Source organism: Fukomys damarensis, unplaced genomic scaffold (genome assembly GCF_012274545.1).
Source record: "Fukomys damarensis isolate Sample0158 unplaced genomic scaffold, DMR_v1.0_HiC HiC_scaffold_19, whole genome shotgun sequence".
Taxonomy (NCBI): Eukaryota; Metazoa; Chordata; class Mammalia; order Rodentia; family Bathyergidae; genus Fukomys; species Fukomys damarensis.
Window position 1 is genome coordinate 49178858 of NW_022900931.1, and position 26509 is coordinate 49205366.

At 35.4% G+C, this 26509-nt stretch overlaps 1 protein-coding gene across 1 annotated transcript; it reads right to left on the reverse strand.

The window, feature by feature from the left end:
- Positions 1-17782: 17782 nt before the first annotated feature.
- Positions 17783-18730, reverse strand: LOC104850979 (olfactory receptor 6K3). The gene has a single exon (XM_010608094.1). The coding sequence runs from the start codon at positions 18728-18730 to the stop codon at positions 17783-17785; it is 948 nt and encodes a 315-aa protein (XP_010606396.1).
- Positions 18731-26509: the final 7779 nt, after the last annotated feature.

The following is a 26509-nucleotide window of genomic DNA, read 5'->3' on the forward strand; positions in this document are numbered from 1 at the left end:
TCACACATGTGTAAATACCGAATAGTTTCCCTGGTGTGAATAATCTGCAACAATGCATAAGATTCTAATAAGATTACTGACATTTAGAAATGGGAAGAAAGGAGCTAAAGGTGTAGGGAAGGTGGGATGGGTAGGGGAAGAGTAAAAAGGGAAAAGAAAAAAATGTGAGAGAATGAAAAGATGAAAATAAAGTGTTTGTAGTTGGGGAGGGGAGGAGGGGATGAAGGGAGGGCAGAGGTAAGGGGAAAAAATGAGAATCAAGACTTGTCATATAGAGGTACATGATCCCAACAATGAATGTAACTGTACTGTATCCCTAAAATGTACCAATAAACTCAATTAAAGCTGAAAAATAAAATAAAATAGATTTAAAAAATGGCCTTTGAGAAACAGCACATAATGGGCCATATGTGAGGGTGTCACATCCATATGAAAAACTTAAAGGTACTCAGAGATTAAATTCCTAAGCAAGAGTTTATGGTTTATCAAAGATTCAATATTAGATTCGTCTTCAAAATTGGCAGAAACATTTTAAATTTTTTCAAGATTGCTAGAAAGTTAATCAGAAGGAAGAAAGTAAAAATATAAATTTCACTTCAAAAAATAAAAGCTGTTTTAAATATGTACTATTTTAAAAAGGACTAGACTACTTTTAGATACCTCTGAAATAGCTACAAATATAATTTTTGAACTATTCCTAATGCTGAACATGCTTTATGACATCTTAAAATCTCATAACTTATATTTTACAACTCATGAGAAACATAAAAAGTAAGGGCAAAACTGTCCCAAATCCTTTGTATTGACTATATAGAAACAAAAAGATGAATTCTGTGGATAGGACAGACTGCCAAGCAGAGATATCATTCACCTTATCTAATACCTTCATTTCAATCTGGTCAGTGTGCACAGCTGTCCAGTGTACATTGTCTCACATAATTATACTAGTACACGCATCTCCTTTCAACAATGATCAAGAAAAATAAAAACTTCCTGAAGAAAACCAAAGGATTAATGCAGTTTAAACATTTCTTTCCATTATACTTTATTTTGCTGAAGCAAGTGTGATACAGGGCTCTAAAAACACACACTTAACAAGGACATTGAAGCCCAAAGAAGAGAAAACTTGAGCAAGAACATGTATGTTCTCTTTCTACACTGGATTTTTGGGCTGGCTGAAGACTCTCTGGCAGAGAGAAATCATTTCAGGAATCATGTCAAATGGAATGGTTCTCTGAACAGTAGAATGAGAAAAAATTGACTCAAACTAAACTGTGCATGTGTTTGTGCATGTGACTATATGCCCGCAGGGGGGCTGGTGGACTGCAGTCCTAATCCAACTATGGCTCACATCCCAAAGAGGTTCTGCAGTCTGGGTCTGAGTGGGTGTGATGTAATATAAGTCGAACACGCACACTCTATACACACACTCACATGCATATATTCACAAATTTTATCTTTTTATGTCCTACTTAAAATGTATTTCATTTAAATGGAAATATAAAAAAGAATAAAAGATCTGCATTCTGTTTTATAAATACAATGCTATCAGAACACAGCCACAGCCAGTCCCTTAACTATTGTCAGTGGCCACCCTTGAGCTAGGAGGACACAACGGAGTAGTCCTGACAGAGACTGTAGGTCTTGGAAAGTGTTAAATATTTACTATTTCATCCTTTCAGAAAATCTTGCCCACTAACTCTCTAAAGTATTACATAATATTGTGTCATAAAGATTGATAAACTTTATACTGATTTCACTATAATCTAGTATGATTTGTAGTCTCAGGACAAATTAGTAAGTGGTCACATACCAAAATCATGATGCTTTCTAACTGGACACCTCCCCACTGGTGACTGAATTCTGCCATAGTACCATTACTGATATTTCACATTACCCCTTCCTAAGTTATTACCAGTGATTTTTCCTTTCATTCCTTTCTGAGTTCATGGCAGTCCTGTGTCCTGGATGTGCTTTCAGATGAAGAGAAAAAACTGTATCTTAGGAGAGAACATGGTTATGAAAGTTTCTGGTCGGATGAATAACTTTTTCTGAGGAATTGTTGTTTCATAACAAAGTAATCTAATGGTCTGTCACAATAGTCTCTACTCATTCAATGATGACTCCCCAAAGTTTTCCTAATAACACAGATAAGAGGCTAAAGAATTTACTCATCAAATATGTAGCTCACATAAAGTGGGTGAGATGAGAAAAGGGGAGATGACAGAATCAAAATCTGAATACCTTAGGGCACTGGGAAAACAGACTGAATGGCACAAGATGAGCTATAACGGAAGGAGGAAGTGGTCTTGAGTTTGAGTATGAAACAAAAAAAGCGAATGCAAGACCCACAGCAAAACCCTCTGAATAAGTAAAGATGAAAACAAAATGCTTAATTTCATTTAGTAAATGTATGAATAGTTTCTTTGGACCAGATACTACATAAGGCAAATGGTTATAACATTGAACAAATAAATATGAAATGAACAATGATGGTATCTGCCCTCACAAATCAATTTGAAATATATTGAAATAATTAGCAGAAATAGAATGAATTCAGAATTGTGAAGTGGTATGGAAATGTATAACTGGAGAATTGGGCCTAACCTGTGTGCAAATGTTACATTAGCACTTTCAAAAGCAAATATCATCGTGTCTATTGGTTCAAAATCTCCACCTCTCAAAGAAAGCTTCTCCAATTTAATATGAATAGTTGCAGTGTGGTCTTTCCACTTCATGTGATCTGTTTGTTTTGCTTTAAATGTAATGCAGCACCTTCCTTATCCCCACCTCTGTTTCTGAAAAACAAAAGTACTTTTGGATCTATGAGTAATTCAGATACTTTACTTCAAATAAATAAATGGCCTTATTATCTGATTTCTCTGGACTCCATATCTATTCAAGTGCACACACAGAGATAATAAGTATTTACTTATAATAATAATAATAGTATAATATATGCTATATAATTATAATTATATATAACATATAGTAAGATTTCATCTCAAGAGCTTCATGTTTAATACGTGAAATATTGAGGTGAAAACCAAGGTGGCTCTTGGCCACTTTTCCCTTGCTGACATCTGAACACTCAGTAACTGGATGGACAATAAGAAGCAAGGGACAAAGGGCAGCACAATCACATCGTTTAAGTTGTGTAGCATTAAGGCTATCATTCTATCACATGGAATATTTCTGTAGTTTGTATTCCAAACACAAGCATGTAATGGAATAAGAGGAGGAGCAGTTAATAAACATCTGGGATGTCAGATGGAAATTAGGGCTGTCTGACACAAGCAATGACAAGTGACCACATAACACCGCACATTCAAATTTTTTACAACAATAATTTTAATTTTCTCAATAATTATTCACCTTACCAGTCCAAAAATTAACACAATGTAAAAAGATTTATAGAAACAAGTCTTGCTCTAACTCTGACCTATAAGATCCTGTGTATTGCTTACCTACCCCTGGCAGACATCACCTTCAATTGTTTTCTTGTATGATTTCCATGTTTGTTTTGTCAATCCCAGAATGGACCGATATTTTTATCTCCCATTCTTATGCATTAGGCCTCATACCATATACTTTATTTTATTCTCTAATCCTATTTCTCCATAAAGAACGTTAGAGATACATGTATTTTATTATGGAGAGTACACACTCACTTTAAAATAATAGCTCTGTGGTATCCCATGGCATCTTTAAGTTCACTAGTACTCTGTTGAAGGACTCTTGTGTTGCTTCTAGTTTTGGCTATTACAAATATCACTGTAGAGAATAATCTTGTATATGCATCCTTTCCTGAATATTACATACAAATTTCTACAAGTGGGAACCCTGGGTCATAGTACAAATAAATTTGGTAAGCCAGGCATGGTGTCACATGCCTGTAATCCCAGCACTCAGGAGGCTGAGGCAGGAGGATCGCTGTGAGTATGAGACCTCACAGCTATGTAGCCTGGGCTACATAGTGAGTTCCAGGTCAGTCTCAACTATATAGTGAGACCATGTCTCAAAAAAGTCAAAACTAACAAATTTGGTAAATATTCCTGAGTTTTCTTCAAAAGCAATTATATCATTTATCTCTCCAATCAACAAGAAATGAAAATCTATTTCTTTATAACTGCTTCAATTGTGTTTGCATAAGTTCTTAAATATTTGAAAATGGGAATGGGAAACCTAAAACATTAACTCTCCTGTAGTTTAAAAATTCAAATCTACCTTATTATATGTGAGAATAAAATTTTCTTTTAATTTGAGAGAAACATATATTATTCTATGATTATCTTTTTTTTAATCTACCTCCCCTTTCCCACAATACAGTAAATATCTTAAAACAAATAATAGTATTTTGTATGTTTCATCAAAGCACCTAGGATAAATTATGGAGAAAAATAGATATTTAGAATTTTTTTAAGTAAGTGAATAAGCAATTGTGAAGTTCTTTATTTCTCACATTTTTTAAATTCTTATTTCTTTCTTTGGTACATTTTAGGTATACAATACATTTACATCCCTCATTGGACACTTGTGCATTTACATATGTATCTTGGTTCTTACTTTTTCTCCATACCCTGCCCTCCCATCAGTCCTTCCACTCCTCCATATTTACAGAAACTTTGTTTCCATTTTTTCTCACATTACTTTAATTGTATGTGGTGTTATTTTTTCTAATCCTTAAACCACACTTTTAAATATTAATTAATTTTATTGGTACATTTAAGGTATACAATGTAATGACATTTATTATTGGAAATTTGCACCTTGACATAATCCACTTTGATTCTTATTTTTTTCCTATTCCCCTGACCTCCCTTCAACCCCTCCACTGCTCCCTATCTACAGTCTTTGTTTCCATTTTTTTTCTTTTTCTTATGTTAATTACATTCCCATCTTTCTTTTCCTCTATCCCTCCAACTTCCCCTTCCCCTTTGCACCTTTTCTTCCTATTTAAGATTATCTATTATACCTTTTAGTTTCTCACTCTTGAGAAACTACGCATTATTTACACATATGTATCCTATTTATTTCACTTATGAGTATCAACTCAATGTACATTCATTTAGCTCCAAATGTTTCCAGTTTCTCATTCTTTATGCCTGAGTAGTACGCCATCTCATATTAAAAAACACATTTTGTTTATTCAGTATCCAGTTGATGGGAAGTTGTGTTGTGTCCAAGTTTTAGCTATCAGGAACTGTGCTGCTATGAACATGGGTGCACATATACCATGGGGGTATGTTCATAAAGTCTTTTCCTATGCTTATATCTTCTAGAGTTGTAACTAAACTCATTTTCTAGTAAGTTTAGTGTTTCTGTTTTAATGTTTATATTTTTAATCCACTTGGATTTTAGTTTAGGGCATGGTGATATATACAGGTCTATTATTAATCTTCAACAAGTTGATATCAAGTTCTTTCCAAAATTTCCCAAAACCATTTATTAAAGAGGCTATCTTTCCTCCAGAGAGGGTATTTGGCTCCTTTGTCAAAGATGAGGTAGTTGAGTGTGTCAGGAGATGTTTCTGAATCTTCTAATCTATTCCACTGATTCTCAGGTCTGTTTCTTTGCCATTACCATGCTGTTTGTATCACAGTGGCTTTGTAGTATAGTTTCAAATTGGGGATTGAGTAGGTCAGGAGATGTTTCTGAATCTTCTAATCTATTCCACTGATTCTCAGGTCTGTTTCTTTGCCATTACCATGCTGTTTGTATCACAGTGGCTTTGTAGTATAGTTTCAAATTGGGGATAGTGATACCCCCTGCCATGTCTCTGCTGACTAGAATGCTTTTGCTATTCTAGGTCTCTTCTGGTTGCAAATGAATTTTTGGATTGTTTTCTATAGTTCAGTGAAGTACACTGTTGGGATTTCAATAGGGATTGCATTGAACCTGCATAGCAGTATTGGAAGTATGGCCATTTTCACTATATTAATTCTTCCTACCCAGGAACAATGAAGGTTTTTCAATTTTCTTACATGCTCTTCAATCTCCTTTTTTCAGAGTGCTGTAGTTTTCAGTGTAGAGGTTTTTGTCTCCGTCATTAGATTGATTCCTAGATATTTCATTTTTTTTGATGCTATTGTGAAAGTGATTGTTTCCCTAATTTGTCTCTGAGTGAGACTGTTATATGTATACCAGGAGGCTATTGAGTTTTTAGTATTTACCTTGTATCCAGTTACTCTACTGAATCTGTCAGTCAAGACTAGAAGTCTTTTGGTGAAATTCTTTGGGTCTTCCATGTAGAGTATCATAACATTGGCAAATGAGTTTCACTTCTTCCTTTCCTATCTTTCTTGCTTTTATTTCTTTCTCTTGTCTAATTGCTGTGGCTAATATTTCCTAAACTATATTGAACAGGAGTGGTAATAGTGGACATCCTTGTCTTATTCCTGAGTGTAGCATGAAAGTTTTCAGTTTTTGACCATTTAGTATGTTGTTGGCTGTTGGCTTTTCATAGGTAGCCTTTATTAAGTTGAGATAGAGACCATCTATTCCAGTTTTCTGTAGGGTTTTTATCATGAATGAGTGTTGAATTCTGTTGAATATTTTTTCTGCATCTATTGAGATGATCATATGGTTCTTGTCCTTGACTCTGTTAATATATTGTATTGAATTTATTGATTTAGGTAAGTTGAACCATCCTTGCATCCCTGGGATAGATCTGATTTGCTCAGGTTATATGATCATCTTCTAGATCTGATTTGCTCAGGTTATATGATCATCATCATCTTCTTCTTCTTCTTCTTCTTCTTCTTCTTCTTCTTCTTCTTCTTCTTCTTCTTCTTCTTCTTCTTCTTCTTCTTCTTCTAAAAAACTTCTTCTTCCTCTTCTTTCTCCTCCTCCTTCTTTTTTTTGTACTGGGGAGCTGAATTCCTGGCCCTTTCTAATCTTCTTGATGACCCTCTGTATTCTGTTTGACAGCACCTTATTGAAGATTTTTTTATCTATGTTCATTAGGGAGATGGGCCTGTAGTTCTTTTTTGGTTGGGTCTTCCCTGGCTTTAGATTCAAAGTAATATTTGCTTCCAAGAATGAATTTGGAAGTATTTCTTCTCTTTTAATTTCACTGAAGAATTTAAAGAGTAGTGGCAATACTTCCTCTGTAAATGACTTGTAGAAAGAAGACAAAAACACTTTAAACACCCCAATTACAATCAGTGAAATTGAAAATGTAATTTAAAATTTAACAACAAAGAAAATCCCAAGTCTTGATGGATTTGCTACTGAATTTTACAAGACATTTAGAGAGGAACTACTGCCTTTACTCTTCAAACTTTTCAATGAAATTAAAAAGGAAGCAGTACTTCCAAATTCATTCCTGGAAGCAAGTATCACTTTAATTCCCAAACCATGGAAAGACAAAACTAAAAAAGAGAACTTTCCTTAATGAATATAAATGCAAAAATTCTTAGTAAGATACTAGCAAACAGAATACAGAGGAGCATCAAGAAGATCATGCACCCTGACCAAGTCAGATTTATTCCATGGAAGTAAGGATGGTTCAACATACATGTCAATAAATGTAATACACTATATTAACAGAGTCAAGGACAAAAGCCATATGATCCTCTTGATAGATGCAGAAAAAGCTTTTGACAAAATTCAACACCCATTCATGATAAAAACCCTGCAAAAAATTGGAATAGATGGTTTTTATCTCAATTTAATAAAGGCTATCTATGAAAAACCAACTGCCAACATCATATTAAATGGCAAAAACCTGAAAACCTTCACATTAAAATCAGGAACAAGACAAGGATGCCCACTATTACTACTTCTCTTCAATATACTTCTGAAACATTAGCCCCAGCAATTAGACAAAAGAAAGAAATTAAAGAAATAAAAATAGGAAAGGAAGAAGTCAAACAGTCATTATTTGCTGATGATATGATACTCAACATTGAATTGACACTTTTAGCAGAGTAGCTGGATACAAGGCCAACACTCAAAAATCAATAGCCTTCTTGTACACAAATAACAGACTCACTGAGAGATAAATTAGGGAAACAATTCCTTTCACAATAGCATCCAAAAAATGAAGTATCTAGGAATCAATTTAATAAAAGAAGCAAAAGACCTCTACACTGCAAACTACAACACTTTGAAAAAAGAGTTTGAAGAGGATATAAGAAAATGGAAAGATATCCCCTACTCCTGGGTAGGAAGAATCAACATAGCAAAAATGGCCATACTACCAAAATTGCTATGCAAATTTAATGAAATGCCAGTTGAAATTCCAACACTATATTTCACAGAACTAGAGAAAAGAATCCAAAAATTCATTTGGAATCAGAAGAGACCTAAATTAGCAAAGGCCATCCTAGGCAACAGACACATGGCAGCAGGTATAACAATTCACAGTTTGAAACTATACTACAAAGCCACTGTGATAAAAACAGCATGGTACTGGCAAAGAAACAGATCTGAGGATCAGTGGAACAGATTGGAAGATACAGAAACAAACCCAGATGTACTCAGCTAGTTCATCTTTGGCAAAGGAGCTGACCATCCTCACTGAAGGCAAGATAGTCTCTTTAATAAATGGTTTTGGAAAAACTGGATCTCAACCTGTCAAAGATTAAAACTAGACCCTTATCTTTCACCATCCACTAAATTAAAATCCAAGTGGATTAAATACCTAAATATTAAAAAAGGAACACTAAACTTGCTGGAAGATAAGTTAGGCAAAACTCTTGAAGATTTGGGCATAGGAAAAGACTTTATGAAGAAATCCTCAGTAGCACGGAAACTAGCAGAAAGAATCAACAAGTGGGATCTCATCTTATTAAAAAGCTTCTGCACTGCAAAAGAAACCATCAACAGAACTAAGAGACAACCTACAATGTGGGAAAAAATTTTTACCAGCTGCTCCTCAAAGGACTATTATCTAGAATATATAAAGAACTCAAAATAACCAGCCCCCCAAAATATAAAGACCCAATTCAAAAATGAGCATCTGAAATGAACAGACATTTCTCAGACAAAGAAGTAAAAGCAGCAAGTAAATATATGAAAAAATGTTCCACATCACTGGTCATTTGAGAGATGCAGGTGAAACCAACATTGAGATTCCACCTCACCCCACAAAAAAGGCTGCTATCAAGAAATCAAACAATAACAAATGTTGGCAGGGTTGTAGGGAGAAAACAACCCTTCTCCACTGTTGGTGGAAGTGCAGACTGGTGCAACCACTATGGAAATCAATATGGAGATGTCTCAAAGTGCTGGGATTAGAGGTTCCATTTGCTCCCTCTGCTGGGTATCTTTCCAAAAGATTTAAAAGAATCATATCACAGTGATGTGTGCAAACCTATGTTTATAGTGGCACAGTTTGTAATAGTTAAAATTTGGAAACAGCCCTTTTGCCCATCAAGTGGAGACTGGATAAAGAAGATGTGGCTTTTCTATAAAATGGAATACTACTCAGCCATAAAAAAGAGTAATTAGATTCATTCATAGGAAAATGGATACATATTGAGGATATACTCCTAAGTGAAATAAGTAAGTCACACACATGTAAATACCAAATAGTTTCTCTGGTATAAAAAAGTATAATAATGCATAAGATCCCAATGATATATTTGACAATGTGACACAGGAAGGAAAGGGCTAACAGTGTAGGGAAAGTGGGAAGGGTAGGGGAAAGGTAATAAGGGAGAGGAAAAAATATGAGAAAATGAAAAAATTGAAATAAAGTGTTGTAAATGGGAAGAGTAGGAGGTAGTGAAGGGAGGGCAGGGACAAGGGGAAAAATGAGACCCAAGACCTGTCATGTAAAGGTACATGATCCCAGTGATGAATGCAACTGTACTGTATACCTAAAATGTACCAATAAACTCAATGAGAGAAAAAAAAGATAAAAAATCACGTAAGGCTGTTGAAGTAAGTATTGATTATCCCCTGGATTTCTGCTGAATCTTTTGTGACTTCACCATTTTCATTCCTAATTGCAAGAATTTTAGCCTTTTCTTTCCTTTTTTTTTTTTTTTTTTTTTTTTTTTTTTTTTTTTTGATATGGTTGGCCAAGGGTTTGTTGACTTTATTCTTTTGAAAAAAAGAAACTTTTTAATTAGCTGATTTTTTTGTATCATTCTCTTATTCTCTATTGCTTTAACTTCTGCCTTCATCTCTTTAATTTCCTCCCTTGTATGAGCTTTGGGTGTCTCTTGCTCTTCTTTTCTTAGGAACTTAAGATTCACCATTAGGTTGTTTATTTGAGGTCATTTGGTTTTCCTAATGTGGGCATTCACTGCTATGAATTTCCCACATAAAACTGCTTTAATTGTATCCCATAGATTCCTGTATGCTGTATTACACTGTCATTAAATTATAAAAACTGCCTAATTTCTTCTGTGACCCGTTGGTTGTTCAGGAGAGTGTCATTTAATTTCCATGTGTTTGTGAAGTTCTTACAGTTTCTTATGTTATTGATCTCCAGTTTACTTGCACTATCGTCTGATAATATACATGGGATGACTTCAATTCTTTTGTATTTATTTAAACATGTTCTATGAGCTAGCATGTGGTCTATTTTGGAAAATGACACATGTGCAGCCAAAAAGAATATATAATCTGTGTGGTGGAACACTCTGTAACATCTGTTAAGTACATTTTTTAAAAAGCTTGATTCAGTTGTAGTATTTCACTGTTGAATTTTAGTCTAGATGACCTGTGTAGTTGTGAAAATTGGATATGAGGTCCCCCACTACCATTGTATTAGGCTAATTTTGTGCTTCACATCCCTTTATATTTGTTTTGTATAGTTGGGGCATTAGTATTTGGTGCATACATATGATTGTCATCACTTCTTCTAGGATTGCTCCCTTTACAAGGATGTAGTGACCTTCTTTGTCTCTCTTAATTAGTTTTGGTTTGAAATCTACTTTGTCTGCAAATAAAATAGCTATCCCTGCTTTTTTCCAGGTTCCTGTCACATGGAGAACAGTTTTCCACCCATTTACTTTCAGTCTATGAGTGTCTTTCTCAAGTAGGTGTGTTTCTTGTATACAGCATATTGTTTGATTTTGCTTCTTAATCCATTCTTCCAGTATATTTCTTTTGATTGTTGAATTGAGGCCATTGACATTGATGGTAATAACTGATATGTACTGACACCTCAATGTCATATTATTTTCCTGTTGTTGGTTCTTTTTTCTTTTTTTTTTTTAAGCCTCTCCCTTTAAATTCTTGCCTATGGAGTTGTGAACTTCATTGTCTTTTTCTAGAATATTTTTAAAAATTATTTGGAGTACTGGTTTGGTATTCATGAAGTTTCTCAGTGTTCTTGGTCATGAAAATATCTTATTCTCCATCAATTTTGAAGGATAGTTTTATGGGATTAACCAGCCCAGATTAGAGGTTGTTTTCTTTTAGAGCTTGAAATACCACACTCCAGGCTCTCCTTGGCTTGAGGGTTTCTGTTGAAAAATCATTTGTGATTCTGATGGGCTTTCCTTTGCATGCCATTTGTTTCTTTTCTCTAATTGCATGTAATATATTTTACTTCTGTTGGGTTACCTGGATCTTGATTATTACGTCTCTAGGTGTAGGTTTTATTTTATTGTAACTAGTTGAGTCCTATATAACTCACTTATCTGTATTTTAAATTATTTTGCTCTGCTTGGGAAGTTTTCTGTCATTAATTCTGTGAAGAGGTTGTTTTTTTATGTCATCTGTGCTTTCTTCTGCCCTTTCATGTACTCCTACTACAATATCTTATTCTTCTTTGAATATTTAAAAATTTGCTTAATTCCTTACAATCTGAAAAATCATTCAAACTTTTCAAGATCTATCCAATTTTTCTAAAGGATACATAATTTTCATTGCATTAAAATTATTGACTATATAAAAGGCGATGTTCTAATACATTTGTTTGTATTCCTCAATATATTGTTTTACCACCTTTTTAAAATATAGTCTATGTCCCCAATATTTTAACCTACATATAAATGATTAGTTTCAGTGATTCTAATATAATTTCTACATTATGAACAATTGTACAATATAAGTTTCACCCTATATTTATGCTATCTGCAAGTTGAATTGACACTTCTTAACATCAAAAGTTGGAATTGCTTTCCTTCTCCTTGGCTCTTTTTCAGTTTGACAGGAGAGTCTTCCTGAGCCTTAGATAATCTTCTAACAAGTGAGTGGGCAAACAGACTCAATCAGCCTGTTAAAATGTGAAAGAAAACATGGAAGAGAGTTTACTTGACTTGATGTTATCCTAGTTCAGCCAACTCTTAGTTAACCATCGGCTGACTCATTGGGCTGCCAACCCAGGAAAATATATGACCATTTCTATTTTAACCCATGAATTTCAGTGAGGGGGGTGGTTCCCAGAGCAGAAAATAACTACTCAGTTCTCTTAAATTGTCCTTTACTTGTACTTTTGTCACAGTACAATGTAAAATTCATATCACATTAGCAATCTTGTTCTATGAATACAATGTCTTACATAAATCTCTTTGATCTTTTCATTGTAGGTTGGATTAAATCATAATATCTCATAGTATGCTACCTTTAGCTTTCATCTGGTCACTTTTATTCCCTCTACTTATTCAGCACACATCTCCCTCTGGTTCCTGAAATGCACTTGGCTGTTGCTAACCTCACAGCATTTTCAAAACAGATTCATGTGACCTATGTTCTGCTTGATTCCTTCTCAATCTTTAAGTTTTGTTTCTTTTTATCAGAGGTCTTCTCTATCCTCTACTTCTAAATGTATATTTATGTATATTAATTATTTTGATTCACATTACTAAACTATTCTAAAAAGGGTTATTCCATTTGGATTACATACCAGCACTGTCAGAGAGTGTGTATCTTTTTCTTCATCTTTAAATCATATTTTTAAAAATAAAAATTGCCTTTTAATAAAATGGAGTACTTTAATGAAAATACATTACAAACCATTGGAAAATGAAGTTAAAAACAGAAACTATTTGTTATACAGTATTGACATCCAAAGATAAAAATATTTAAAGGCCTAATTTAAATATACATACAAATTAATTCACTAGTGAGTGCTTGAATCAGTTTCAAAATTTGTCAAATGAAATGGAATAGGAAAAAAACAGACTAGAAAAGATCAGAAGTATCAATGGAGTATAGTCAATACTGTTTTGTAAAAAAGTTTCCTATATGCCAGGGATTTAGCTCAGTGGTTCTGCAACCTGCCTCGCAAGCACAAGGAACCGAGTTCAATCCCCAGTACCAAAAAAAAAAAAAAAGTGTCCTGTAGATAGAAATATGAGTGAGTGAACATATACATATATATATTTTAATTTATTACTTGAAATTTAATTTTAAATTTCAGTCAAAAGAGTATTTTAGTGATCTCTTCTCTATAGAACCTCAATTCTCTGCTCTCATTGGTGATAAAACTCTGTGAAAGAGTTGTTTGTACTTGATATTTCCAATTTTACTTTTATCTTGTTTCACTACTCCAGGCAGGATTTTGCCTCCACTACTTTATGCAAACTTCTCTTAATGAGTTTAACAATGACCTCTAGATGGCTACACCCAAAGACCCCTGTCCATTTCTCAACTTACTTGACCATTGACAGAATTTGATAAAGTCAATCACTCTTTCCTCTTTTACCAGACTCTCAGGACATTTGTTTTATTTTGTATCACATTTCTACTATTTCTCAATCATTCTGTATTTCTCCTAGTTTCCTGAAATCCATAGAGTTGAGGCCCTTGGTAGTCTCAGGCTTCACTACTTAATATATACTTGATTCACACATATATCTCCAACCCTCTCAGCCTTCATTTATGAGTATGTAACTCAAATATCAGCTACTTTGCATTGTATTAGATCTTTTCTAATCTAAAGAAGTGCAAAATTAAACTTCTGGAATTCTTTACCCCAACATCTTCCTGCAGTATTCTGTCTCAGAAAATGGCAACTCAGTCATCCCAGCTGGCTGTGCTTGACTCCTCTCTTTCATGCTCTGTTTTTTAAACTTAATTTTATTAATTCATTTCAGGTATACATAATGACCACATTCATCATAGGAAATTTGTATGTGTACATGGTATAACTTGACTCTTATTTTTTCCCACTCCTCTATTGTCCTTTAACCCTTTTCCCCTCTGTATTTACAAAAGTTTTGTTTCCATTTTCTCCTTTTCTCATTTTTCCCTTTCCCTTCTTTCCTTTTCAGTCTGTAAGGAAATCATGTTAGTTCCACTGTCAAACGATATCTAGAATTGGACCACATTTCCTCATGTCCATTGCTACCATACCGATGATTCAAGACAGAGTCATCTCTCATGAGTAGGACTGGAACAGCTCCCTAGGGGTTCCAGCTTTCACTTTGGGTGTCCTGTTTGTTTTCTCAATACAGAGAAGAGTCTGCTAAACCCGTGATACCATCTCTTCTCTGCTCCAAACTCTCCAATTCTTCAATTTTCAGAGTAAATTTAAAAATCTAAATCTTGCAATGGTCTTCCAGGTTCTACTTTTTATTGCCTTAAAGTCATCTTCTAGTTTTCCATTACCTATTGACAGCCCATTTCAGCCACAGTGGATTCCATGATTCCTTAAACAGGCCAAATGCATGCCACTGAGGACATTTTTGCTAGCTTTCACTGCTGCCTGATTATGTATTTACATGGTTATCCTTTAGTCACTCCAACTCTTTTTTTTAAATGTGACCTTCTAAATGAGGTTCAACCTACTTAAAATTATGATACCCCATCTCACTCGGAATTATCAGATCCTCTTTGTTTCTATTTCCTACAGAACACACACTTTCATGTCACTCTTTTTGCTTAATTTTAATGTGAATCTTTGAAAAAATATTCTCTAAAGTGTCAGCTATGTAAAAGCAGAGAATATTTTATCAGTTATATTTTAAACACCTGAAATAGTACCTGGCATACATGCTGTCATTAAAATAGAAGGGGAATGTTTATTTTTTAATGAATCATATTAAAAGACACATTGCCATTGATGCCACCCAGAAAAACCTGTCCCCTTACTTCAAACACACTCAGCCTATTCTTGACATCTTCTGAAGCACTTCTGGAAGTCCTCTCTCCTGAGTGTCTTTACAAGACGTGATCAAACACATGGTGAATGTCCCTGCCAGTCCCATCATGAAAACTTCACGGTGCGTCTACACCCACCGTATTCACTAAATTTGTGACCCTGAAACTTCTGGATCTTCCTCAAAGTCAAAATGACTGTGAAAGGTGAACATTTTGAGTAGCCACAATGGCAGAACTAGAGACACTCATGAAAGACTTCCAGAACTGCTTTAGAAAGTGGCAAGGACGATGGGAGAAGAACGTGTGAAGCAACAGGGGGATGAACAGCATTGTGTCTTTTACTAAAATCATGTTTTTAAAATTTAAACTCACTATTTTTTTTCAATCATACTCCATAGCAACCTCTGTAAATACTTGCTTCAGGAATAAAAATATGGATCACATACTTATTTCCTTACCAGTTTGCATCTCTTAAACAGCATAATTTTAAAGCTAATCACAGAAATATTTAAGAGAAAAATTGTAAGTTACATTTTAAAATAATACTCTACAGATACTTAGCACTACATGTACTTGCATTATGCAAGATAATTTGTCTTATTGGAATAGCAGGTGTACTTTGTAATTCTAATTTTATTTTTGGAATTGAATGTTTAATTTTAATCAACCTTATTGAGATAAAATTTAATTTAAAATTTTCTACATTTAACCAAAATTATTAGGTTTGCTTCCTGAAGTTGAAATCTTAATACATTAATCATAGTATTAAAACATTTAATAAGATTTAAAATCAGCCATTTTACAATTTTCTTTTTAGACTACAAAGGCTTTAAAGGAAGGCTGTGGAAGCTTTATTCAATCAGAAAATTGAGTTACTTAAATGCAAAGTAGTGTAGGAATATATTATATTTAAAGACTTTTAGCTGGTGAGTTTGCAAATCAGGCCAAATATATCTCAAATGCCCTTACGAATGAATAAGAAATGTATTATATTTATAAATAAAAAATTAAAGTTTTTACCCTTCATATTCTATATACTTTTCTTCATGCACAAATGTTCCTTACTGGCACAAAAGCGAGGGAAGGTAACGGAAGGTAAAGAGTAGAGTTGGTCCCTAATGCCAGAGAGGGTCTTTTGTGACTTCCCACTCCCCAGTGGATCCCAGATTATCCACCCGCTGGGCTTTTGCAGCCTGAGGCTTACTATCGCTAAGTGTCACTGATATTTCCATCTCCAGCACCACTCCCTCCTTTCCGCACTTCTGGCTGGCTGCCCTCTCTTTGTGTTCCCTGTGACAATGGCTTTGCAGCCTTGTTTGGCTACACAGAAACTGGGCCAAAATTATTTTCAGGAGAAAATTTACTCAGCTTCTAAAACTGGTACTATAGTCTTTTGAAATAAAGTCAGAGACGTCTATCCTAAAATATAATGTGTGTGAACTTTTTAATGGGTGAATATAAGTTCCAGAGCAGAGAAACATTCTAAATTCAAACAACAAAAAGAATAGATTTTGAGGGTTGAAACTAACTTTTTAACATAAAAGGGAACAGACACATTTTAATAGTACTTATAATTTCATAAATACCAAAATGTAATTTTGTGTCATTTGCATATGTGTACGTTTTGGTTCCAAGAGATACATTTAATCTATCTTGTCCTCAAGTGCCCAAGAATGTTTGTTTTGAATCTTTGAGACAATGTGAACATTAACCCACAAAGGGCTTGATAATAACATCATGATGCAAACATCACAAAGTCAGTGACTACTTGTGCCACACAACAATTGCAGTAATCCGAAGACAATTTATAGAGGGCTAAAGGTCTCTCAGGTGAAAATAAGGGAATTAGACTTCTTTCCTAAGCTAAATTACCTAATTTCTCTGCATCTCATTAAGCTTAAAAAAAAAACCAAACTATATAAGTTATACAGAGAATTTTGTACATAATCTAAAAAACCTACAAAATGTTAGGAAAATGTGAAATAACTTCTTCTGTCTCTTAACAGCACTCTGCTTTGTTTAGTTCAAAATTAATAGACCCTGGAGGCACTGACCATGAAGTGGGACATCTGGCCTCATCCCTGACCTTGAACACCCCCTTCCTGTGCACTAGAATAGACAGCAAGAGGAATCTTAAGGTAAACTCCCCAACTGCAAAGCATTGTCATGTCTGAGTTAAAGTGAACTGTCTGGGTACTGTAATTTGCACATGCCTGATGTGAACTGAGGAAGTGAAATGTAACCACCTGGATGAGATCATGGCTGTAAAACCTATAGAAGGGAAGCTGCAGCCCAATAGGAGGTCAGTCACTGGCACTGCCTTTTTGAATGTGACGGACCTTTGCCTGGAAAAATAAACTTTTTAAATTTTACTTCCATTTAGCTTGTCTCTCTGTGCATGTCACTTGCCAATTCCTTCCACAACATAAGGATAATGTGAATATAAGACAAAAGTGTGTACAAAGGAAATATCTAAATTTTCAAATTATAAATATCTTTATCCCTTAGGTCACAATCTTTGCTCAACTAGAAGATGATTCCGCAGTATTTGGGGGTGCAAAGTGGAGAATACATGAATGATGTGAGGATAGGTACATATACAGCAGGTTCCTCGATAAGATAGGCAATAGTTCTTAACCTGGAAAATTGCAAAGAACATACAGTCAGCAACATGAAAACAAAGTGCACACAGTAATTTTAAAAACTAATTTGAAAAGATTTTTAAATTATAGAGACAATGACAATTCTTTGAACAAATATTGGCGAACACCCATTAACTCCCAGAGGCATTGAACATCTTTTGAGGATAGAAAATCTTCTTGATGGCGTTTTTCATGTCTTTGTTCCTCAGACTGTAGATTACTGGGTTGAAAAGTGGGGCAAGGACAGCAAACATCAGTGCAGTGGCCTTGTCCAGCAAAGGTGGAAATGTGACGGAGAAGTGCAGGTACATGAGTGCCACACTCCCAAAAAACAGCAGGAAAATGGTGATGTGGGCCGCACACGTGGAGAACGCCTTCTGACGGCTCTCACCGGAGGGGATCCTCAGAATCACCGTGATGATCCTCAGGTAGGAAAGGCTGATGATAGACACGGAGGCCAGGATGGAGACTGCGTGGATCACATCTTCCACCAGAATCATGGAGGTGTCTGTGCAGGTTAAGCGCAGCACAGGTTCAAAGTCACAGAAGAGCTGATGGATTTGGTTGGGGCCACAGAAGGGAAGAGTGGAGATCCATATGATCTCGGGCAGTAATATAAGGAAGCCAAAAATGCAAGAGCCAGTGGACAGCTGGACGCACAGTCGAGGAGTCATGATGATGGCGTAGCGAAGAGGATTGCAGATGGCAACATATCTGTCGATGGCCATCACTGTGAGGACCAGGCCTTCCGTGACTCCGAGCGAGTGGAAAAAATACATCTGCAGGAGGCAGCCGATGAAAGAGATGCTCTTGTGTTCACTGAGCAGGTTGGAGAGCATCTTGGGGATGGTCACTGTAGTGTACCAGATCTCCAGGAAAGAGAAGACGCTGATGAAATTGTACATGGGGTTATGGAGACGAGCGTCCAAACGGACAGCAAAAAAGATCAAGAGATTTCCAACAATAATGAATATGTAAATAAAGAGCAGAGGAATGAAGAGTAAGAGGCTGTTGTTCTCCAACTGAGGGAAGTCAGAGAAATAAAATTCAGTCACAATTGTCCAGTTTACCTGATCCATATTTTCAGCAGCTTCAAGGATTGAACAATGAGATAAAATAGTCATAATTCTCACTGCATTCCTAGAGCAAGCAGAAATTTCCTTTTCACAAACTACCCTGCAATTAATTTAAACAAAATATACAATGTGAGTTATTCTCCAAATTATAAAGTCACCCTGCCCAATTTGCAAATATTTTTAGTAAATATACTTTATCTCGTAAACTATTCTGGTGTCCAGGCAAAGAGTTTGCTATTTAGATATAAATTGGTACTAACTCCCCCGACAAGGCAATTTGGCAGTTTTTATTCAGAACCTTCAAATGGTTTAACAACCTGCCATAAAGGAAACTATTTTACATATGCAAATTATGTACAAAGATATTCATGGGAATATTCACTATAATAGTAAATTAGAAACAATTTAAATAAATAGGGCCGGAGATTAGCTCAGTGGTTCCACCGCCTGCTTCGCAAGCACAAGTACCCGAGTTCTATCTCTGGTACAAAAAAAAAAAATGTTTAGGGCTGGGGATTTAGCTCAGCAGTTTGGTGGCCTGCCTTGTAAGCACAAGGACCTGAGTTCAATCCCCGGTACCAAAAAAAACAAAAGACAAAAAACAATTTAAATAAGTAGACGTTTTTATTTTTTGAAGTGAAACATTGAGGACACAAAATAGTGACGAAATGAATTCTCTCTGTGTTAAGCATTAGACCATTGTAAAGTGAACGTCTTAAAAACTGTGTGCAGTTACCATTCTCCTTGTTATTATTATTAAAAACTGACTGAAAAGAAAAAGCCAAATATTATACTGATTATAGTTTACTGTAAAACACATCAGCCTAGACCATGAGCTCTATCTGTGTATGCAGAGTGGTGTGATCTGCTCTATAGAAAGAGTTAGTTCACAGCTGAAGTGCACTAATGTGGAGATCACATCTAAGGAGTAGTTTGGTGTCACTGAAAGACTATAATCAGCAGTCCACATCTTAAGGTAGGCTTGGCAAGTACTTCAGATATCTTTGTCTATAGCCACTGTACAGAGTTCAGCAGTTGCACAAAGCAGGTTTTCTGTAGTTGATCACTGCTGACATTTTAGACAAGATGGTTTTTCACTGTGGGAGGAAGAGAAGCTGTTAGGGTATTGTCTGATGTTTAGCAACAGCCCTGGTTTCAACCAACTGGAGTTAGCTAGCTCAGCCCTCTCCCCTAATTAGAGCAACCAAAATGGCTCTAGAAATTGGTAAATGTCTCTACATGGACAAAAAGAAAGCACCAACTGAGAACCCCTGGGAATGAAGAAAGAAAAAGAAAGAAAGAAAGAAAGAAAGAAAGAAAGAAAGAAAGAAAGAAAGAAAGAAAGAAAGAAAGAAACGAAAAGAAAGAAAGATTAAGATCATCTGATATCACTAGAAAGTTACCTCTCTTAGGTGTGAGACCTCTAATACATTTGCAGAACTTTTCACTCATTTTACCAGTGAGAAAGCCTAAAGAAGAGCTCAGAATTCCATAAGCTTCTAAAAGTAGACTTGAGGGGCTGGTGGTACAGCTCAGTGGAGCTGCACCTGCCTGACAAGCACAGGTTCCTGAGTTTGATTCCCAGTCCTGCAATAAATACAGAGATTTAATAGTAGTTAGTTGGTATAAGGCCAACTAAGATACAGGAGAATATTAAATCTCTTTTGAAACAAGAGGAATATGAGGGACAAATACAGGATCTTTAAGAAAACTACTTTTAAAACTATTTTCCAATGATCATGAAAAAAATAACTTATACTCTGATTATATCCTGTTTTAATTCTTACCTGGACTCATTGTTTGCAAAGGTATCATTTTCTACTTGAGTCTAACACAGATACTCCTGTAATACTTTTAAAATACAAAGCTCTTAATTCCTTTGCTAAAAACCTCATACAGATAGGGTTCTCTAAAAGCTTAGAGTCAAATCTGAACTTGTAAGCATGACAAATTATTATATTTACGTTATGTTTTAAAATCATTTTGTCATCTACTTATCTTTTGAGTTTATTATCCCTAATGTGTTTTGCTGCTATGACAGAAAATAACACCCTTATAATAGGTGTATTTCCCTTTTTCAGAGGCACTAAAAAAAAAATAAACACTGAAATGAGCACTGTTCTTGATGGCTAGTACACACTGAAATTGGAAAATAGAAACTTAGAAAAAGGAAAATTTGGCATGATTTTAGAGATTTGGATTTTTTAAAATAAAGAAAGATGGCTGGGCATTTAGCTTAGTGGTCCTGCTGCCTGCCTTGCAAGCACAAGGGCCTGAGTTAGATCCCTGGTACAAAAACCAAACAAACAAATAAAAAACACATACACACAAAAAAACAAAAAAGTTGACACACATAGGAAAGTAATTTGATGCAGATACTTGGAAACAAATTTATACCTAATAACACTCATAAGTTTTCTGGGGAAATAGCCCAGAAGTTCAACTGTAAGGTCCACTTTGTTTTCTCATTCTTTATTTTTAGGTGTCTTTCCTGGCTTAGCTATTTAAAATATGAATATCTGAGATTAAAACTTAATCTTGAAATTATTAGAAGTAAGGAAAGTCCTGGAGTTTGCGGCCCAGAAAGAAATGCAGTAGACAATTTCTCCATGTAATTGTTATTTTAGGGATCCCTGTAGTTCTAGTAAAAAGCTCACAGCATCCTCCGGTCCCTAAGTTTTAGTCGTTTTCCTCTTATCTCATGCATTGTTACACCCTTCACAAACTGCATTTTACACCCACCTTGTCCAGAAGCCAACTTCCCAGGTGTCTCTAGCTTAACTGCTCTGCAGTCTAACAGCTAGGATGGTTGAGATCATAGCCACAAGTTGAGGTCTCTCGGGGAGCAATCAAGAGGAGAAAGGATTCTTCTGAAAATTTCTCCCACCAGTGCCTATGGGAAAGCAGCTCATGCCCCAAGTGCCTAATTAAGGAACAACTTCACACATTCCCCTTTGTTTATTTTTTAATCCTCCATATACTTTCTATTTTTGATGTTTACACTTATTGTGGAGAATTGGCACACTTACACAATGTATTTTAAATCCTTTTTATCCTCTTTCACTTCTCTACATCTCAGCTCTGCCCATCTTTGATCGCCTTCCTTTCCTTTCCTTTTCTGTTTTTGTTGTTGTTCTTGTACATGTTTGCAATGCACAATGCTTACATTCCTTGTGTGGAATTGGTGCCTGTACCTGACACACCTCAATTCCCTGTTTCATCCCTTTCCCTCGCCTTCCTCCTCACTCTCTCCGTCTCTTGCTCCCTTTCTACATTGAGAAAGTTATATCTCTCTACTTCCCATTACCTGTGTCTGATTTTGCTTTTTGTTCTTCGAGTCTCTCACACGAGAGAAAGCTGAAATACTCAAGCTTCTGTGTCTGCTTTGTTCCATTTACCATTGTGCATTCATTTTCCTACAAATGACTCCAGTTTCTCTTTCTTCATGGCACACTAGCATTTCATTGTGTGTAAATGCCACGTTTTCTCTAACCATTCAACTGTTGATGGACACACAGGCTATTTCCAAGATTTAGCTGTTAGGAATGGTGTTGCTATAAATGCGGGCAAGTATGTATCGTTACAGGGTGATGTCTCGAGCTCCTTTAGGAAGACACATAGAAGGGGAATAGCGGGATAAATGGAGTTTCTAGCTGTAGTTTCCGGAGGAATCTCCATACTGGTCTCCCCAGGGCTGCACCAGTTTACGCTCCCACCACCTGTGTAGAACTGCTCCCTTCTGCCCCGCACCCCCTCCAGTATTTGTTATCATCTGATTTCCTAATGATGCCCATTCTTGCTGGAGTGAGATGGAATCTCAGTGTTGTTTTAATTTGCATTTTGTTTTATATCCTGCTACTGAATTTTTTCATTAATTCTAAGATTCTTTTGGTAGTTTTTTGGGGTCTTCTATGTAGAGGATCATGTCATCTACAATGTTGAGTGTTTCTTCATGTATTTATTGGCCATTGTACATCTGTCAACTTTCTATTCATCTGATTTGCTCATTTTTTGTTTGCGTCTTTTATTTCTGTATTCTAGATATTAGTCCTCTGAGATATAGCTGGCAATTCTCTCTTCTCTTAAATTCTTTTATGGTACATTTTAGATATACACTACATTTACATTCTTCATTGAGAACTTGCACCTTTACACGATGTATCTTGGCTCTTATTTTTATCCCATTGCCCTGCCCTCCCTTCATCCCCTCCTTCCCTCCCGATTTGCAAAAGCTTTGATTCCATTTATTTCTTATCTCGTATTTTTTCCTTCCTATTTCACATTACCAATTGCTCATTTTAATCCTTATTTACACTTTCAGTTTCTCACACCAGAGGAACTATTTGGTATTTATACATGTGTGTCCTGTTTATTTCACTTAAGATTATGTTGTCAATGTGCATCCTTTAGCTATAAATGTCTCTAATTTCTCATTCTTTATGGGTAAGCAGTATACAATATTTTTTAGCATTCTATAGGGTGTCTCTTCACTCTCGTCACGCTGTTACTTCCTTTGCTGTGCAGAAGCCTTTTAATTTGATGTGAGCCCACTTGGTGATTCTCAGTACTATTTCCTGTATAACAGGTTTGGTTCAGAAAGTTCTTGCCTATGCCTGTGACATGAGAAGTTTTACCTATTTTATATTCCACTGGGTTGTATCTCTGTTTTAACATTTGTTTCTCTGAGGCATTTTGCTTTTGGTTTACTACGTGGTGAAATATGCAGCTCTGGAGTCCATCTTATCCATGTAAATGTTCAGTATTCCCTATATCATTTACAGTACTTCCCGCTCCCCGAAATAAGACCAGGTTGGAAAATAATCTGGTTTATTTATTAGTTTATTATCTCAAGGAACCAACACTTAAAGTCATCAATCCTTTGTATATTATTTTGTCCTCAAATTCATTGAATTCGGCTCTGATTTTATAAATTTCCTTCCTTGTACTAGCATTGTGCTTAGATTCTTGTTCTTTTTCTAGAACCTTGAGTTACATGATTAGATTATTTATTTGGCCACGTTCTGCTTTGTGATGTGGTCGGTCACAGCTATGAATTGACCTCTTATAACTGATTTCATTGTGTCTCATTAGTTCTCATATGATGTACTGGCATTAACACTTAATTCTAGAAACTTGCTTATTTCTTCCCTGAGTTCTTTTGTGATCCACTGTTTAAGAGTATGTTGTTTAGTCCGTTGCTTTTCCACAATTTCTGTGTTCTCTTTTGTTGATTTTTAACTTCATTGTGATTTGACACAATAATACGCATGTACAATTTCAATTGCTTTACCTTTACTTAAGCTTGCTTTCAGGGATTAAATGTGGTAAAATTTGGAGAAAGTTCCATGTGTGGCTGAGAGGAATGTTTATTCTATTTCTTTTGGATGAAACACTTTGTAGATCTAGTAAGTCCATTTGTTTAAAGGTTTTGTTCAACTCTTATATTTCTTTCTTTATACTTTGGCCACTTGATCAGTCTATTTGTGAATGTAGGTTATTAAGATTCCCCCACTGACACTGTGCTTATGTTTACCTGCTCATTTATGTCTAGTAATGTTTGTTTTATAAAGTTGGGTGTACCATTCTTTCGGTTCATATATGTTAATAATTTTGATCACTTCCTATTGGATTATTCCCTTCACCAATATATACTGTCTTTGTCTTTTTTGATAATTTTTGGCTTGCAGTCTACGTTTTCTGAATATAAGATAATTACTCTTGCTTGTTTATTTTGGGGGATTCCATTGTATGGAATATCATGTTCTGTCTTTTGACTTTTGGTCAAGTTTCTTTTGGGGTTAAATGTGTTTCTTGTAGACAGCATAGAGTTGCCTTTTGTTTCTTGATCCATTGTGCCAGTCTGTTTCTTTTGATTGAGAAATTGGTTGATTCACATTGAAAGTTATAGCAGATAGGATCAAGTTATCCCTGTCCTTGCCTCATATTCCACTAATGATTCCCCATCTTCCCCTCTAAATGCTCTCCCTATCTGGTATATTCATTCTATTAGCCCTTTTGTCATCCTTAGCATCATCATGTTTTTCTAGGGTATTCTTGAGAATTTCATTTTATTTTCAGGTGTGTTAGTCAAACAGTGTGGTTTGATAATCATATTGGTAATGGTTAAGCACTCTTTTATCATAAAAATATCTTATTTCTCCATCAGTATTAAAGAATAGTTTTATAGGATATATCAGCCTATGTTGGAAATTGTTTTCTTTTAGTAGGTGAAACACTCCACTCTAAGCTCTCCTGGTCTTTGAGGTTATGTAAAAAAGTCTGCTGTATTTCTAATGAGATTTCTTTTAAATGATTCCTTGTGTTTCTCTAACCACTTTTAAGATTCTGTGTTGGACTTCCAGTACTTTGATTATGATGTGTCATGAAGAGGTTCTTTCCTGACTGTGATTATTTAAGATTCTATGTGCCTCAATTGTCTGTATGTTTTTCCCCCATTATTTGGAAAATGTTCTACTATTAATTCAGTAAGCAGGGTTCCATATCATTTGTACTGTCTTCTGATTTTCTATTTATTTCAATTAATCTTCTATTAATCTTCTTTGCTTGATCTAGGAGATGTTGAGTCCATTTTATATGTTGTCTTGTTGTTTTTAAGCTATCTCTCATTGATCACCAACAACTTCCCTATCTTAGTTTTGAGATTCTGTCACCCCATTGGTAACTTCTGCTGCCCATACTTTCAATACAACATTTAATTTCTGGAAATTCTGTGTGGGACCATTTTATGGACTCTTAATTTTCTATGCTAGGCATGCATTTTTGTATCACCTTGTTTAGCTGTTCTAGCTTTTTTGTTAATATCTTCTATAGTCACTGATTGTCTTATTTCTCCCAATATTGTATTACTTCTATTTTCTATGAGCTTGCCAGTGCCTTATTGATCTGCTTTATTAACTTCCCTTATATCACTCTACATAATTTAGTTTTTTCAGTTTATATGGCTTCATGCTCCCCATTCCTGTAAGCTCTATCCAGTATGAGAAGTTAGGCTTTTAAATCATGATGTAAGTCAAATGGAAAAAGATATTCTGTTTTCCTTTGCACGTAAAGGGTGAAAATAATGGTTTCTATGACCAAGTGACCTATAGACTCAAACAGGGGGGAAAGGAACAAAAGGAATCAAGTTTACAGAACATAGCTCACAGGTCAAAGACTTTTCTATGTCACAGAAACAGATGCAGAACACAGCATGACTGTGAAGTTTATCACAGAAGATTCAGTCCAACAGAGCTCAGTAGAGGTTCTTCAGAAGGATCCTGGGACTATAGAATCATCGCAGCAGCAGTGGCAGGAATGTGGGGCTCCCACAAGATTTTGCAGGCTTCTGAGCAGATATTCCCCACAAGGCTGAGGCCAGGAAAGAGTTTGAGGACAACTTTTCCTGCTCTATGGAAGCTGTGTTGATGAGCACATACAACATAGCCCTTGATAAGACCTGACATTGGAAAGGTCTCCCATGAGGGATGGAGAATACAAGCAGATAGATACTTACACTTTCTTCGCCTCTTTTTAAAAACTGAAATTAGTCCTACTATTTACCTGCAAATGAGCAAAGCTAGAGGCATAAAAGAATACACAGCTCATGAGAATTTTCTCTTCTCTTATTAAAAAAATAGGCATGAATGTTAGCTATTAAATGGAATGGTGCAACAAATATGGAAAGGAAAACAAATTTGAAAAAAAAACCCAAATGATGCAGGCATGGATATGTGTGTGTGTGTGTGTGTGTGTGTATATATATATATATATATGTATATATAT

Excerpts from the sequence above, each read along its gene's own strand:
- LOC104850979 (XM_010608094.1), bottom strand. The coding sequence starts at position 18,730 with ATGGATCAGGTAAACTGGACAATTGTGACTGAATTTTATTTCTCTGAC.